The 18,552-nt window shown below is 38.9% G+C and overlaps 1 protein-coding gene across 2 annotated transcripts in view; it reads left to right on the forward strand.

Moving 5' to 3' along the window:
* The window catches only part of LOC136826969 (synaptonemal complex protein 2-like), a 70,971-nt gene that overhangs the window by 26,522 nt on the left and 25,897 nt on the right, over positions 1-18,552 (forward strand). For both annotated transcript variants that reach the window (XM_067084580.1, XM_067084579.1), the window contains exons 5-8: positions 803-980; positions 4,143-4,256; positions 6,723-6,821; positions 7,963-8,202. In XM_067084580.1, coding sequence (XP_066940681.1) covers positions 803-980; positions 4,143-4,256; positions 6,723-6,821; positions 7,963-8,202 — 631 coding nt within the window. The remainder of the gene's footprint in view (positions 1-802; positions 981-4,142; positions 4,257-6,722; positions 6,822-7,962; positions 8,203-18,552) is intronic.

Below are 18,552 nucleotides of genomic sequence, written 5' to 3' on the forward strand. Positions count from 1 at the left end.
TCAGCCTCGCACCCCACCGACTACACCATTCACTGATCCAGTCCAAGTCCCAATTGAGGCTGAGGGCAGCTTCATTCCTCTCAAGTGGAGACTTCATTACACCCACAAGCATATTGAACAATCTTGTTTTTCAGGCCAGCAACCATATCGCTTGTATACACCAAAAATAATATTAGACCAAGAACACTACCCTGTGGAACTCCAGACAATAGGTCTTTGCTCTCTAAAGATCCCATCAACAGCAACTCGCTGCTGCCTACCTGCTAGGAAATCCGAAGGAATCCTAAAACATATAAAAGTAATCTGAACCTTATTCAACCATGTTTTGCTATGTAATAAAAGGCCAACCCTTATAGAAGAAGGGGAAATTGACATATTGACTCGAACAAGGGGAGCTGTATGTAGGTTGGGCTCTCTTGTAAAACGCTTAGGGCAGAGATGATTTTCAGTGGATGTTCAGACTCTGCATCATAAGTCCATTTTTATCCATGAAGAAGTAAGGGTTAAGCCACAGAATCTTGGATACTCAAGGATTTCCTATCCCACAAGAGGTTGGGACTAGGTTTGTATGAAAATGAGAGGATAATAGGTAAATTGTCTGTTAAGTGCAAATATTCAATTTTGTTTTGTTTTGTTTAGATTACCTGTTTTGTTTCAGAACTTAGGGATTTAATGCTGCAGTACACATTTGTCTGTCCAACATATTTTTTTTAGCTTAAATTTAGAAATGGCACTACTAAAGTGAGTGAAGGTATCCTGTTGTATGAATTGTCCATTTATTTTCATTTGTTCTTATTTACAGCAAAAAGTTACCAAAGATGCTTACGCATGTTGGAGATTATGACTTTCAAGCAAGTATAGTTGAAGCGGTATTTCGAATGACAAATAGTGAATATAGAAGACGGGAAGTTACAAAGTGGTTTCCAAAACTGGACTGTAAAATTCATTCACTCTTCATCAGAATAAGGGACTTTGATCCGGTATGTATTGTGTACGCAAGTGAACATTATTTCAAATTTACAGTGAGTAGCCTTGTCAGGGAAATATTTTTTATTTTATTGGTTTCTGTAGCAGTAATAATGGGTATGAATCACTCAGTTTATGTGAACAATCTGGGAAATTTAGATTCTCTATTCAACATGGAAGGTGGATTTACAAGTTGAGCATATACTTGTTGATGCAAGTTAGAGGGAAAATAATGCGTGCTAGTATAGCAGTAACTGGTGCAAGTGGAATGCGTATATCTACAAAATGCAAGTTAAAAGAAGCACAGTACAGGCAGACCCCAGTTTTTGACAGGGGTTCCGTTCCTGATGGCGTGACGATAACTGAAAATTGCAGATAGCCGGAAATCGATGAATGTTGGCCCCGATAAGCAGGTATCGGCACCGAAAATCCAGTTATTGTTGTCACTAGACAAGCGTCATAAAACTGGATCGCCGATAACCTAGACAACCGATAGCCTGGGACTGCCTGTAATTTGCACTGCCTATGTTAGGCTACCCCGAAATCTTACCACAGCCTAGTGTTACTTATAAGGATACACAATCAATGAGTCCTACAGAATCCACATAAGTAACAATAATATAGCTTCGCAATTTAAAGTGAATGTAGTAAAAAACATATTTGTTCGCACAGGAATACTATCAGTTGCATTTTATATGGAAGTATTCTTCATTGCAAACTGTAAATGATCATTGAAACTTGATTACAAGGTGGCTTATGTACATATGAAACTGTCACTGTTTTTTATTAAATTTGACAGATTCTGAATTTTAGGGCTATATATAAATTATGTTAGTTTTTATTATGTTAACATTTTACTGTTTAGGTAGCCATTGCAAGAAAGCATAATGCCAAGCAAGTGGCTGCAAAAAAGTATAATGTCAAGCAAGTTCAGTAGTGTGGTAGAAAGTTAAACCAGCTTTATATAAAAAATTAACTTTTGCCTGAAAAGAAAATTCACCACAATTACCTTAATTTCATTGGAATTGTTTTTAATACTGTTAGCAGTTAAGATTTTTAAAAGTATTACACCACAAGGATACTGAATTTTCAGTTTTGGAGAAAATAATATTCTGGGAATTTTTCCTGGACAAAAAATTAAAACTAGTCCATGAATTACCATGTATACTCTTGTACGCATGATCTCATGTATCGTGCGACCCTCAGATTTTCACCCATAAAAAATTATTTTATCTTGTATCTTGTGTAAAATGTGAGGGCCTTTTTTGAGAGACCAAATTACAGTGGACCAACCTCTTTTTCTCCATCTCTTTATCCCATCTTCTCTGCATAAACGTGTATAGCCATAAACAACTGAACGAGAAACAGCTGTTTTTGTATGAACAACCAAATCGGATAACAACAACTGTTTTGCTTCCATTTCAACCATTGTACCGTATTTATGTTAGAAATGATGATAAGTGGAATAGGACTGATATATTTTTACATTATAGTACAGTACTGTAAACCTTTATTCGCTGTTGAGAAAAGATCGGCAAGGAAATTTACTGCTAAATTTAAGCTGCAAGTTATAGCTGAAGCTGAGAAAACAATATTCAAGCAGCAAATGACTATAAATTATTGTGCACTGGCAACATGGATGAAACTCCCCTAACCTTCTATATGCCATCAAACTCGACTAAGAATAAAATTTGAGAGAAAAGTATTTTAATCAAAACTACTAAACATGAAAGAAAACATTTTACTGATGTTTTAACGTGTATGGCCGATGGGATGAAACTTTCCCCCACGGTTATCTTTAAACGGAAATTGATGCTTAAACAAAAATTCCCGAATGATATCTTTGTTTCACGGAAACTTTAACAATGCAAATGGCACATGATCGCTATGTTCGTATTTTATAATTCAGTGGTAATATGAGAATACTGTACTGTACAAAAAAAAGTATACCTTAGTTTAACCAGACCACTGAGCTGATTAACAGCTCTCCTAGGGCTGGCCCGAAGGATTAGACTTATTTTACGTGGCTAAGAACCAACTGGTTACCTAACAACGGGACCTACAGCTTATTGTGGAATCCGAACCACATTATAGCGAGAAACGTATTTCTATCACCGGAAATAAATTCTTCTAATTCTTCATTGGCCGGTCAGAGACTCGAACTCGGGCCAAGCAGAGTGCTAGCTGAGAACTCTACCGACTTGTCCAACGGGGAACTGCTGTACTGTACAAACAATATTATTGGATGCAGTGAAGTAAAGCATAACTTTAAAAGATCCATGGAAAAGATGCATACTGTATTTGTTATGTTTCTATTTTTAATACGCTACTTATATGATGCAACCCCTGTAAAATCAGCTTTAAAATTAGGTCTTCAAAAGTTGCATAACACTTGAGTATATACAGTACAGAAAGCTAGTACAGTATAACCATTGAAATATGTTGGGTTTCTTCTTATTTTGGAATACATAAAGGAAAAGAGGTTGCCAGCAAAGCTGTCAAAAGTTATATGTGTTATGACCATGTATTATAAAGCAAATCTTGTGAGTTATGTAGCATCATTTATATTGATTATTTGTAATAAATGGCAAACTATATTGTAATGAATATTGTAGTAAAAGTTTTAAGCATATTAAACCTACCTTTATTTTGCTTTAATTTGAAAAATGCCAAATAGAAGTAATTTTGTGACCTTGGATTGGTCACACATTAACCCCTTGGATACGTTAGTAATTTCGCACATATTAAAACCCTGAAGTGCAGGTATTGAAGTAATCATAAACAGTTAAAACTGCTACATTGACTCTGCTAATATTATTTAACAGCAGGTACAAGACAAAGACCACATGTGATTTGTGTTTCTTTACTGTTATCAGTTAATCCAATCATTAACTTTTCAGCATTGCTATGTTGAAGATACGGTATATGTACAATACAACAAATCTTGTGAGCTATCTGTGTGAGAATTAAGAATTTTTACTAGGTGGCCTGGTCAGATTACTTGATAATAAAATACCAGTAGTAGTTATTTGAGGGGTTTTTGTTACTTGGAATGATGAGATGTTTCAAATAACATTTACTTTTATGATCCTTGTACTGTTCAAGTTTGATGTTAATCATGTTCTTTTCTTATTATTTTGTACTAGTTTTATTAGAATTTTGTTTTCCTGTTTTAGGATGTTCGACGCTTCTTGAATGCCTACAACAAATGTCTTGGACCTGATCAGTTGGTATTTAGTTTTCCTTGTGATTGTGTATCGATGGGTCAGGTGGCTTTAGTAAAACCCAAGGTATGAATTAAATTATTTTTTACACATTAAATCTAGACCAAATCTTACCATACCCCAGCTCAAAGACTTTTTCAAAGCTTTAATTGCTATGACTAGGTCTGACATAACTGTTCCTGTCTGTGATTTATTATCTTTAAAACAAGTCATCTTATTTAAAAACCAGTGTATGGATTAATGAATGTGGCAATAAAAAGCAGATTTAAACTGATTGTTAGGCTGCGGTGTATATTCAAAAATAAACATGACATTGAAGTAATATTATCCTGTCTTTGCATTGGTCATGCATGTCTGACATTGGCACTATTTGGTGAGTAACCTATTTGATTGATCCTTCAGTGAATAACAACACTGGAACATATCTTTAATGATTGTCCCAGTTTCAACCCTTCAAAGAAGTTTTCTCAGAATCTTCAACATTATTAGTTTATCCAAATAGTAGATTTTAATACATTCATTAAAAAAACCTTTGTTGCAGCCCTGTGAGAGTTAAAGATGGTAATTATGGTCTCTTTGAACTATTAATGAAAAACCATAGCACACTACTCGTTGCAACACTTCCTAAACACATCCACAAAAAGTAGTATGGGTTAGATCTGTAGATGTTAATTTTGTATTTATCCAGTTCAAGAAAACCTTCAAGTTTTAAAGTAGCTGAATAATTTAGTCCCATCTGTCAAAGTTTCTTGGAAAGGAAGAAAGAAATACTGTATGTATTGAATTCTCGTGTTGTTACTGTCAATAGTATGAGAGAGATTTTACATATTCAATCTATTGAAAGTTTACATGTTTGCTGATTTCAGATGTTAAGTGTGTCTTTCTTCTGGCATATTTGTATGGGCTCTGTGCATTTATGGTCCACAGTTTATTGCTGCTGTGATGAACATTATTTATGATATTGCCGTAAAGTTAAATACGTTTGGACTTTGTAGATGCACTGTGGAAAAGAGCGGGGAAAATATTTCTATTTAATTGACAACAGACCGACTTTAATGGAACATTATTCTAAAGTTACTGTATGATGAAAGGTTTTTAGAGATTCCAAGGATTCTGAAGCTTTCAAATGTAAATGCTGTTTTTATGATTTTGAAGCTTTGGACATTAGTGCTATTTTGGTAATTTTGATGTCAAGGACTGTGATAAAAAATATGGATAAACTTGAAAGTCACTAGCACACTAAATCAGACAACAACAGTATTCTGTATGAATTGGTCATTTCCATGCAGTGACAGTTAAATGGTAAGCAATTTAATCTTGTGTTATCAAATCAAAAATTATTAGTGTTTTAAACTAAAGCAATGGAATGTTGATAAACATAAGCAAACATATTAGTTTAACTTACTTCAGTTATGGTTTCCCCTTACCATAGTTCTCAGCTTCAGCTTGTTGATTCAGTTTATGACTGGATTATTCTAGATAATCTCATTTCTTATTACCCAAAGATATTTGTTTTGGGTACTTATGAAATAAAGTTATGCTTTTATAATACAAAAAAAAATTAGTTTTATGTGAATCCATTCATCATATCATGAATAGCCTACTCTCAGAACCATGGAACCGGCTGCCTCAAAGTTAGCCATTTAGATGTCATATGCATGATGAGACTTGTGTAGTGGTCATAAGACTAGTGAACCTGGGAAACATAAAAGCAGATAAAAAACCCTCATGTGAAGCATGATGCATTTCGTGATTTCTTACAGAATTTCAATACATGTACTTATTTGAAATATCATTGCTTATTTTAGAATGTTATTTGGTAAAATAGTAGAGAAGTGTTGTACTTCAACCTTATTTGTATCTAAGTTTTGAAATTAAACATAGGTACATAAATTTGGTTACAGTAATTAAGGTCAAAGACTTCAATCCTCTTGTTTTTGAAGTCACTGATATACCTTTGCATATTGATTTTACTAAGGGTGCATCCTGACTACAGTAAAAATATCATAAAACACACTGCAGCTTATTGCACCCACATCACAAGAAGGTTAAAAACATGTCAGTGATGTAAGTGGAGAATGAAACTTTGTCAAATTCTGGATAATCTTGTGAAGCATTGGTTACAACTACTAGTAAGTCGTTCGTTTAATTCACCCTATTTATGATGTGGTTGCAATGGGGTGGGGAACAACATATCCTCGTTCAAAGGCAGTAAAAGAGTAACTGATAAAGTCATGGAATACTGCTTGGGGGTGGGTGGTCCCATGTGACTAAGGACAGATGCCACTAGTCCTTTGCATATACAATTTTATTGATTACCAGGTTCCAGCTGGCGCTAGAAGTTTATCTTGATGTTAAGACCTCAGGTTAGGTAGTTATGAAAAATACAAATTAATTTAATAAATTTGTCATTTTACTGTAGTCTGGGTGCACATGAACAATAATAATGATGTTGGCAATATCTACTGTATAATACAGTAATGCTAATATAGTATGATGCTGTACCATCAAATTGAGGATTATGTATTGCAGGTGGCTACTTATGACAAATTTTGGATAGACTTCAACCTAGGAACATGCAGCATTCTTATTATTTGCCACAAGGATTGGGTGGATGAGGATTCTTATGAAGTAAGTATAGTAACTCATCTGTCTTTCTGTGTATGTACTGTTTTTTTTTTTTTCTCTCCATTAGACATTTCAGATCAATTTTATACCCATAGTACCCTAAGGTCTGTATGTTCTACAAACAGAATCTGAACATATTTACAATATTTGTTAATGGTATTACAATTTATTTGCCCTTTTTTTAAATGAAAGCAATATTTTCAAATGAGTTGTCAGCAAGAAGCCCTTTCAAAGCTTGATGTTAGAGAAAAAACTTTTTCATCAATTCGTTTCCTCTTTTTCAGCTAACTTCATTGACAAAAAATTAATACCTTCTTGGCATATATACAGGCAGTCCCCGGTTTACGACGGTTCCGGCTTACGACGTTCCGAGGTTACGACACGCTTTTCAAATATATTCATCAGAAATTATTTCCGGCTTACGACGCATGTTCGGGTTACGACGCTACACTTCGATCCGACGGAAGAAATATGGCCCCAAAATGGCAGAATAATCATAATTTGAAGGTTTTTTGATGTAAAACTCAATAATAATGCAGTTTACATCGTTTTCAATGCACCCAGAGCATTAAAAGTAAGGTTTTCTTATGATTTTTGACGATTTTCGACGATGTTCCGGCTTACGACGATTTTCGGTTAACAAGTAAGAACGGAACCCCATCAGAAATAATTACAGTATTTCCTACTTTTGTAGGAAATAGAAAGGTATCTATTGAGAATAATTAATGATAAAATGCTGTGGCTAAAGTACCATTGTGAAAGAATTAAATAACAAGTCCCAGAAATTCCTATTCAGGCTAGGAATAGTGGGACTTTGCTCTGAACAGCAACAAAAGAACTGTGACATAATCTGGACAGATATTTGCTCCTTCCAAACTTATCTGTAACCATCTAGAAACTCAGGAAGATTTGATTCAGATTTTTAACTGTATCAGAAAATTTACTTTGATGTGTAATATAAATCATGGAATAATGCTTTTAGTAATATCTGTAACAAAAAGCAAGAATCATAGTTATAGAATGGTACAGTTTTAAGGAAATATAAAATTTTTATTATTTAAATGTAGACTGATGAAGTAGGAGAGAGAACAGACTATCCTTTGCTGTTAGCATTGTATTTATATGTTATCTATTCTTGTTACAGTCAGTCTGGGAGCCCCTCATGATCAAGGTGCAAGACATAGTGAAAGCAACTTTGGTACAAACTGTTCATTCCTTTACTCTGGAGATTGTTTTGCCCAGTGTGGAAGCATGTGTAAATTTGTTTTTCTCACAGGCATCTCAGGAATTTGAAAAACTACTCACAGATACCATTGTTTTGGAGTTTCCTCCTCAGAAAAATCTTGCAAGAATATGCAAAACAACCTTTGAAGACAAACTGAAGGTGAGCTTGCCCTATATATCTCGCTACTGTAGATCAGTATTTTAGTTTAATCATGAAAAATTTGCTTTAGTTGTGTTTTGTGTATTGCACTGTCACAGGAGAATTTTTCCCCCACCAAGACATTAAGATACGATAATAATTACATTGCCATCAATTGATGAATGTGTATATATTTTTTTTTCTGCTTGCAGTGGCCAGTAATGTGAAAACTTTGTAGTTTTGAGGTAATGAACAAAGGAATAATGTAAACCATTTTGTACAAGATTTCACTTAGTGCCCTGGTTGGGAATGCAATTGTGGTCTTATGGGTCATGTCTTATAGGAAATTGTCAGTTTTGCTCTTGTAGTACTGGTTTAGTACATCTTAGAGGATAGAGTACACCACTTTCCAAACCCCTTTGAGATTCAAGTTTAGAGTCGTTTCTAGCCAAGACCTCTGGTGAGTTTGATAATCATTAGGACGCCTCAATAGGAGTAAATTTTGTCTTCATATGTGGAGAACTCTTTTGTTGCAGAGTGATGTGACATCCTGTGTAAATGGAGTCAATCCAACCCCAGTATTAGGCTAGACAAAGCTATTAGGAAAGCTGTATTGAACGCACACCTATAGGGTAATGTCCCCATTTAGTACTCAAGCATATCCTTGTTTTATGTTGTTGCAAGAGCCCCTTTAGTCTCTAGTTGAGATCGTTGCTTGTTTCTACTGTACAAGACCAATTTTCCACAGTCGCAGACCCATCTAAGGAGCTGTTTGGTTCCTTTAGGAAAAGTTGTCCTTGATATTAGAGTGGACATGAATCAATTCTTCCCCGAGGGAAAAGCTTTGTAATGGGAAAAATATGCCTTTAATTATTAGTGATTTATTTAGGAATTGATTCATCATCCTCCTCTAATATCTTTTACTGTTGTAAGAGTGATTGGGACTGTAAAATGTTTTCATTTTTGGTTGTTGACGTCGAGTGCGTAGCAGTGTGGCCAGTCCCTTGTTTTGTTTTTCTTTCACTCTGAGTATGGGAGCTCTGTCCTGAATCTTTCGTCTGCATTTTGGTAACACAAAAGAAACATGTAAGGGACGAGAATGCTGTTGGTGTGAAAAGGATGTTAACTGGTCCTCCCTTCATTTTGCAGCAAGGTCAACAGACTGTTATACCCAATCCTTTCCTTGGACCACAGCCTACTTATCCCTTTAATAATACCAATCCTCATTCATCAGGATGGTATGGTGTGATGAAACCAGTGTTTATGTTGTGCTTTTGGCAAAGATCTCTAAACTGTTGTGATGTGAATTCAGCACCATTGTCAAGAATTACACACCCTGGAATTCCGAAATCATTTAAATATTTCTGGAAATTCTTACTGACCACTTCTGTAGTCTTATTCCTCAGTGGGTAAAACTTCACAAAGCGTGAATAATGATCAATCACTGTAAGAACGTAACGGTACCCATTTGCACCAGACATCATATCTGTCAAATCAGTACTGATACGCTCCAAGGGTTTATGTACTGGTGGGAGCTCTTGGAATTTTTGCTGTAAGGATGGACTGTCTTTATGAACCTGACATGTAATGCATTCTTTAACAAACTTAACCACATCAGATCTAAGTGAAGGCCAGTAGAAGTAAGTCTCCAGAGCATCAATAGTTTTCCTTTTTCTAAGTATGCAATCAATTCACCCCATCTTGTTTCACCTACCTGCTAAGCCTTGATGGGAATTGCTTTTCCTTCATAATAGGATAAGTATCAAACATGGAGCAGCCCTGGAATCAATTAATTTACAGTAAGGTGTAAATCATTTGATACCCTACTCCACACAGTACTAAATGTTTGTACACAATATACAGTATGTCAATGGATTAGGCTACCTGAAAGATTTCTGAGAAACACTTAAACTAAAATGAGGTAAAACTAGGCTAAGGTGCCTTTTAACAGGATATAGTCTAGGCTAGGCCTCTTCAGAAATCGTTAAGGATAGCCTATGCAAAGTTTACATGGCTGATTTTTGACTAGGTTACAATAGGCCACAAGTTAGGTTAGTTTAATGAGGGTATAGGCTAAGTCCTATGTAATTAAGTTTTCATGAACTTTTATATATATAGCCTAAGCTATTTGTAACAAAAATAGTCATAATTCCTTATTCAAACAGGATTAGTCTAGGGTAGGCCTTCTTAAATTACTGTATAACCTAGTCTAAGATCGTGATCGGCAGTGGAAATTTCCATGAGAAGGGTAGGGGTAACCCCAAGATACAATTCAAATCAACACAGCAAAATTTCATGACAACTAATGAATGTGAAGCATCTTTCACGACAATGAAAATATTCCACGTTAAGGCATTGCAATCACGTTTGACTGGGCATGCAACAACTCTGCACTTAAATCCTCGTCTGCTACTGTTCTTTCATGATAGTGATCTGTTCCAACTAATGAACTAATGGTAATATTATGACTTTAAAAGCTTACCTTGGAAGGGATAGATAATAACTTGTATTATTAATTTGGTAAATTAGCCAAAATGAAGGGTGGACCAGTTGACATCCTTTTCACACCAACAGTGTTCTCGTCCCTTACATGTTTCTTTTGTGTTACCAAAATGCAGACGAAAGATTCAGGACAGCGCTCCCATACTCAGAGTGAAAGAAAAACAAAACAAGAGACTGGCCACACTGCTACGCACTCGATGTCAATAACCAAAAATGAAAATATTTTACAGTCCCAATCACTCTTACAACAGTAGTGTAAAGATATTAGAGGAGGATGATGAATCAGTTCCTAAATAAATCACTAATAATGGAAGTTGTAGATGATCTCTTCTCCACGTTTCTACAGTTGTGTTTTTCTGGTGGAGAAGAGGTCTGATGGCTGGAGACCAATCATTGATCTCTCTCCTCTTTATGAGTCTGTAAGTCAGACTCTGGTCAGGAAGGAAACTGTACATTCCATATTCTTTTCTCTTTGAGAGATCAACGCCGTGCTTTTTATAAACATGAAGGATACTTATTCCCAAAGAGCCATCTACGTATCAGGGCTCCTGGAAGTACTTCTGCTCCATCCTCAATCGGACAGTCTTCCAGCTTTAGGGCCTGTTGACTGCTACCAAGGTGTTCACGTGAGTGTTCATTTTTATGCCAGCTTAGACACATTCACGTATGCATTGGTATGTCAAAGATTGTCTGATCTTGGTATCCTCTCAGGGCACAGTTTCTTTGGGATTGGGACTGACTGATCTAATTATATGGTCTCTATTTTTTGTGGTGATCTGAGGATTGTAATAAACTGGGAAAAAACAGACCTTCAGCCTAAGCAGCGGCAGCTAGATACCACTTAGGCTGTCAGAATGTAGCGGCAGTTGTGAAGGGTAGGCCATTTGACCTAAGTGGTAAGTACATCTGTACGTAGCAGAAATTCATGTTGAAGTTTGGAAACACTGTTAATTGACATATTGCAATACTACACTCCCTGAACACCTGAATTAGAAGGTCACTGACCAGCCTGAACTGTATGCCCATAATTTTACCCACAAAATGGGTAATTAACTGTCAGTGTTACCAACGTTACAGGCAAAATCTTGTCAAATGAGTTACCTGAGGTACCGTTGACAACGCTGCTGCAAATACCGGCCGACATCCTCAGTTGTTATTTGTTCGCCCTGCTGTGTGGGTGTGTCCCACATCAGGTAAACTTTTGGTCATATAGCCCAACCCCCATTTAAAGAATTTGGGTATCAGATTACGACACTGAACTGTTTTCAACACCTTTTCTTATGGATTTATGCTTTATTGACTGGATTTGGAACTACTCTCCCGGTTTTGACTTTGGATCGGTACTTTGGCCTCGATATGGATAAGTCAGACAAGAAGATGTCGCCGTCTGCTAGCACCGCTGCTTCCACTTCTTCTACAGCTTCAACGATTGAGCCTTCTACTGCTGGAGATGCTGCTGCTCATTGGTCCTGCACGTCCTGCAAGCGTAGGATGAGTACCCTCAAGCACGATCGACTTTCTGTTTGTAATTTATGTAGGAAGGTTCAGTGTAGTATCAGTCAGAGATGTGACGAGCATAGGTCAGTAGCTCAAATGGAGGATTATATGAAACAGAAATCTTTTGCCTGGAAGAGTAAGCGCAGGTCAGGACCAACTGTAGGGTTTCAATCTGTAGTTAAGGAAGCCTTAGATTCAGAGTTACTCAAGAAGTTAGAAGACAGGTTATCATCCAGTATGTCTAACCTATTTTTAGCCTGATGAGTAAGCTAACAGAGAATAGAGATAGTGATAGCAATAGCATAGTTGATTCTAATCGTTCTTTTTCAGCCCCCGTGTCTGTTCCAGAACCAGCCCTAATGGGTGCTTGGGGTTATGGAGAACCACAAGCCTCGAAGGTAGGTTCTGCCAGCCCCCCCAGTGCGGAGCAGGCAGTGTTGGGAGCAGATTTCCCCTTTCCCACTCAAGGTGTAAGTCTGAGGTTGATGTAGAGTTTAGTAAGACACAGATGAGTGGGGAAAAGAAGAGAAGTGGAAGGTGCAGTCTTCTTCGGGTTCGAGTTCGATTGGGGTTTCTAATGTGACGACTTTGTCTTTGGATCGATCTTCGGTTTTATTTCCTGCTTTGAGTTCTTTACAACAGAATGTTTCTTAAGTCTATGGTTGGTCGTTCGGGTTCTGAAGTGTTGAAGATTGCTCCTTTGTCTTCGAAGGTTCCTTTTCCTTCAGTGGATGAGTTTGGTTCGTCTTTCGGTGGTGGTAATTCTGTTGATCAGGTTTTCAATTTGGCTCAATTTAATGCAGAATTCTGGGCTTTGTCACAGGGTTATAGATTATTAGTTAGACAATTTTTCAGTTTGAGGTTTTTCCAATATTCACGATCACGTCTTGAAGAATTTTCCTCAGTTTGCTAATGATGTGTGTCAAGATTATCAAGGGGGAACAGAATCGGTCTAGTTTCTTTCGCTAAAAACTATGACCTCCTCTGCTTCTTCTGAGTTTTCCTTTTTTCCCCGATTTCTTCTATGCCTTCTTCCAATGTCTTTACACAATCTTCTTTATCGGGTAACTCTTCGGAGGGCTCTTCGGAGTCTTCTCTCGCTCATCCTGTTTTTTATTTGTCATTAACTCAGCAGAGCAAAGAATTTTCATTGGTTCAATCCTGTAATATTGGAGTTTCAATGGCTCCCTCTCTCTCTTAGGGGTTAAGGTAAGGTTTACCTTTGGCGGGGCTGTCTTCTTTAGCACCTTACACAGGTCCTGTAGTTTTCTCAGGCCTCTGATCTAGATGCTTCACAGGCGGTTGTGGAGTCTTCCATAACTCCGTATTTTCATCTTTATTGGGTTCAAAACGTAATTTGTCCACCGCGGTTCTTGCGGATGTGACGGTGGTTGGCGTTTCGTCTGTGCCATCGTTCAGTGTATCAGTACTGATGGTGTCCTCAACCTCTCATTTCACTAGAGTAGCTGGTAATTTTCCTTCTTCGGTCCACATTAGTTCCACAGCTCGGTCCTGAGAAACACCTTTGAGTACTGGACCATTTACGTAGTATGTTCTCCACCTGTCCAACGTTGGCAGTAGGTGCTCCTGTGGTTACTCCGAGTGTGGCTTCTTTCTTTTTCTCTCCTTCTTCTCCTTCTTTCTCAACTTTTCCTGTGTTTGGATTGTTGTATGCAACTAAACCGGTAGTCTCCCAAACATCAAGTAAACTGGTCTGGTTTGGCTGAGTCGAGCAGACTTTGAGGGAGGCGGACTTTAGGTTAGCTTCTCTTATTGGGTCGGGTAGACAGGATTCAACCTTGCTTCCTGATTGGAAGGGGTTTCTATAGGGTAGCAGGTAACCTTCTGCCGGTGTCAGAGTTCCTCTCAACGGATCTGTTGAGGCTCTTCTCTTTCGGGTTCCTTCGTTGAATCGTTTGGTAGTGTTTACATCTCGTGAGGTTTGTATTTTGGAGGACACTTTTCACAGCCAGTCTGAGGCCTTGTCCTGCTCTATGTGGATTTTGTCTGGGTTGATGGGGTTTCTCAAACAAGATGGGTATACTCCCTCCGATCCTGTTCTGCTTGACATCCTCATCACTTTGGCTTTGATGGGGTTGACATAACAGGCTAACATTTTGGCTGGCTGTACAACGTTCTCTGGCAAGAAGAGGAGGGACTTCTTTTTAAATCATCTTCTGCCTCACTATCCGGACATACAAAAGAGGGTTCTGTTGAGGGCGCCTTTTGCGCTCTGCAACAGTCTTTTGAGAGAGGAGGGTGTCTCCTCCATGGTCAATCTCGTGTCATTGTCGTCAGCAGTAGCGCACAGCTGACTTTGATTCGTGTGGCTGCTCAGGGTTCAGGTTATGTGGTCAGTATGACGAACTTTGTTGCTTCTAACTCATGTCTCCGGTGTCAGCAATTATGCATCGTCGAGGGTGCAGAATGTTAAAGTATCTAGTCCTTGGCTGATCCTTTCCTTCTCTCTAGAGGAGCTAGTAAGGGTGAGGGACTTTTTATTGAATCTATGCAAGATACTAGGAATTTGTCTAAACTTTCCAAGAGTTGCCTGGTTCCAACACATCTATAACCTTTCAGGGATGAGGATTCTCTCTCTTCTTTTTTTTTTTTTTTTTCCCAACCCTGGAGAGGATCCAGTCGGTCCTTCAGGAAGTAGAGGTGTTCCTGTCCAACAGGGAACAGCTGGTACCGGCTTGGAGAGCCTCTTAGGGAGAATATCTTCTCTCTCTCTTTTTAATTCCAGGGTCTCATCTCCAGATGTGTTTCTCTTCAGGTATGTCTCAGGAATCGCTGGGACTTCCACATCAAGAATGCAGTTATAGTCTGGAGAGATTCTTTCCTGTCGGATCTTCAAGGGTGGTCAGAAGAAGTGCATCTGACACCCGGAAGGTTTTTCGACTCCCCTTTTCCCGATATTCATCTGTACTCAGATGCCTCAGATCAAGGTTGGAGAGTAACCTTGGAGGAAACCCAGGTTTTGGGCCTCTGGAGGGATCGGGAATGAGAGGAATCAGAAATCTTCGGGAACTAAAAAGGAAGCCCTCAAGTTTTTTATCTGAGAACTCGGGGGGAACAAGAGCACCAGAACTCATTACTATAACACAGAGAATCCTGAGAAGGTGTGAAGAATGGAAAGTGTCTTTTCTTCCCCAACTTGTATTGGGTAGTCTCACCATACTGGCTGACTTGTTAAGTCGCTCTCGTCAGGTATTGGGGGGAGAGTGGACTTTGGCTCAGGAAGTAGTATGTCAGGTTCTCCAGAAGTGGCCAGTGTCTGTGGACTTTTTCGTGACGAGATTAAACCAACGTCGTCCGGTTTATTTCTCACAAGTGGTGGACCCCATGTCGATAGGCACCGTTACGACATTACAAATTTGGAATCACATGCAGGTGTATGCTTTCTGCCATTCGGTCTCATTCATCAGGTAATCAGGAAATTGTGGCAGAGTGTCAAGACGTAGATGACTCTAGCTCCTTGCTGGCCCTAACGCCCTTGGTTTCCAGAACTCCTAAAGCTCCTTATGGAAGTTCTGATGTTCCTTCCCATGTGAAGATCTTCTCAGCCAACCGCATTTTCACCATTATCATTCAAACCCTCGCGTGCTTAATCTAATTGCAAGGCGACTGCCAAGCGAGCAGCTAGACAGACCAGACTCTCTAAAGCTGTGTCTAGTCAGTTTTCTTTCAGCTTGAGAAAGTCAACCTGTTAGCTTTACCAGGTCAGCTGGACAACGTATAGAAGTTGGTGTCGTTAGGGAGGTCATTCCATCTTTAGACCTTCCATAGCCAAAATAGCTGATTTTCTTTTATTTCTTCGGAAAGTCAGGTTCTTTCGTATTTGGTTATTGCTGGCTGCTGCTCAACGCTTAGCAGTACAAGTAGTTTCTATCTTCCCAAAAATTTCTAGTAGTAAGATCATCCATGATTTATTACGTTCCTTCAAGATTAAACGTCCTGTCTTGCCGACTTGGGCTCCTCTTGGGATTTGTCGGAAGTTCTAATGTTAAAACAGCTGACTAAGAAGGTGCTTTTTCTTATGGCTTTAGCTACAACTAGAAGGGTGGGCAAGCTTTAGGCAGTTTCTAAGTTGGTTTCCTAGTCGGGAAATGATATGTATTTGTCTCTTCTCCGGAATTTGTGGCAAGGACAGAGTTGGAGGTTAACCCTCTGCCTTGTTCGGTTAGGGTTCTTTATCTGCAAGAGTTCGTTACTGGCGAACCAGCGGAGATGTTCTTTATGTCCGATGCGAGCAGTAAAAGTCTATTTATCAGAGGTTGAGAAACTCCGTCCATGTCAGCGTACACCTCTCGTCTCTCCTCAGAATCCTTCCCGTATGCTGTCAAAGAATGCGATTAGTTACTTTCTGAGAGAGGTGATTTCCCAGGCTTCTCAGGGTTCTTCTTCGTCGCCTTCAAGCTCTGTGTTACCCCAAGTGCACAGTGTTCGGAGTTGGCCACTTCATCTTCCTTTCTAAGGAATGTTCAGTGTCTTCTATTCTGGAGACAGCCACTTGGAAGTCCATCTCAGTGTTTACTTCCTTTTACATAAGAGACGTTCAATTCACCTCGTCGGAGGGTTATTCTTTTAGTCCTTGTGTAGCAGCTAACTCTATTATCTATGGTGCGTTCATTTAGCTGAGATGGTATTCTCTTAGTGAGGAAGTTCTTATGTTAACCAGATAGAGGAATTAGTCTGTAGAATCCTAGGCATCAGTAATAGTATAATCACATGAACGTAGGTTTAGTGCATTTTAAGTATTTTAGTCTTTGATAATTTCCTTACGAGAGTCCAACGTGGTTCTCTAGTAGGCTAGGCTCTTTCATCGGCTCTGAGATAATTCTTCGCTCGTCATTTGTTGATTCGTCAGGCCATATCCGCAACCTGGATGGGTTACCCGGAGGATCAGTGGCTCGACACTGCTTCATTCCCCTCCATACATGAGAGGCTCTGAATAGCCACATGGGAGGTTCATCGTACTCCTCCATACACGAGAGGCTCTGAATAGCCACATGGGAGGTTCATCTTACTCCTCCATACATGAGAGGCTCTGAATAGCCACATGGGAGGTTCATCGTACTCCTCCATACATGAGAGACTGAATAGCCACATGGGAGTTCATCTTACTCCTCCATACATGAGAGGCTCTGAATAGCCACATGGGAGGTTCATTGTACTCCTCCATACATGAGAGACTGAATAGCCTCATGGGAGGTTCATCGCACTCCTCCATACGTTAGAGGTTCTGAAGAGCCACATTGAAGGTCAACGGACCGAGGCAGTACTGACCTGGCGGTCGATCAAAGTACTCTCCAGCATGTCTCTTCACCGAAAGCATTGATTGATATGGTGACATACATTTACACATAGTAGGTTGATAATGAGTTACCTGCTTATTCTCCGTTGACAGGTCGGGCTGAATTAGATTGATCCCACCTCCATTAAAATTTTGTTAATCAGGCTAATTCAGGTGTTCAGGGAGTGTATTGCAATATGAAGTTTTCATAATGTAGCTTATATTGTAATACCTGAACAACTGAATAATTCCCACCCTCCTCACCTGAACACCTGAGTGATTCCCACCCTCCTCCCCACTTCAGTTTTTGATAGTGAGTGACTCAGTTGGGGATGTTGGCCTCTGTCGGCCGGTATTTGCAGCAGCGTTGTCAACAGTACCTCAGGTAACTCATTTGACAAGATTTTTCTTGTAGTGATGGTAACGCTGACAGTTAATTACCCACTTTGTGGGTAAAATTATGGGGATATAGTTCGGGCTGGTCAGTGACCAGGGCTAATTCAGGTGTTCAGGTAAGTATTACAATATTAGTTTCATTATGAAAACTTCATGTTTGTTACAAGGCTAAAACAGGAATCTTGTGATCTGTACTGGGATACAGCTCTCAGAAGCCTTGGGACACCCTCAGCCTCTATGCCGTTCCCTGTTCAGCCTAATTGTTGAGTGATCAACTGTGTTGGTCATGCCTGGTGTCTTCATCAGCTAGAGCCAAGTGCCATTGGACAGAAAAACAACTTGCGAAGGTTCACAGTAGTATAAGATGAGATGCACAAAAGTCAGCTGGTTCCTCTTCCTCCTCCCTCCCTCTTCCTTCCTCCCTCTCAGTACTGCAACCATTATCCTTGTGTTTGATAATCTCTCCAGATGCAGCTTAATTATACAATAGAACACTCTTTCTTCCTTTTAATAAGGGTTGTAGGGGGAAGTAGAACAATATTATCTGTAAGTCAGATTGTGATAATATTGCTACCTTTGTGGCTGGTATTCCCCTCACAAATGGGATCAATTGAGTTCATTTCCTTGCAAGGTTATAGAAAGCCAAATTCCCTTCACATATGGGATCAATTTAGTTCTTC

This window comes from Macrobrachium rosenbergii, chromosome 41 (genome assembly GCF_040412425.1).
Source record: "Macrobrachium rosenbergii isolate ZJJX-2024 chromosome 41, ASM4041242v1, whole genome shotgun sequence".
Taxonomy (NCBI): Eukaryota; Metazoa; Arthropoda; class Malacostraca; order Decapoda; family Palaemonidae; genus Macrobrachium; species Macrobrachium rosenbergii.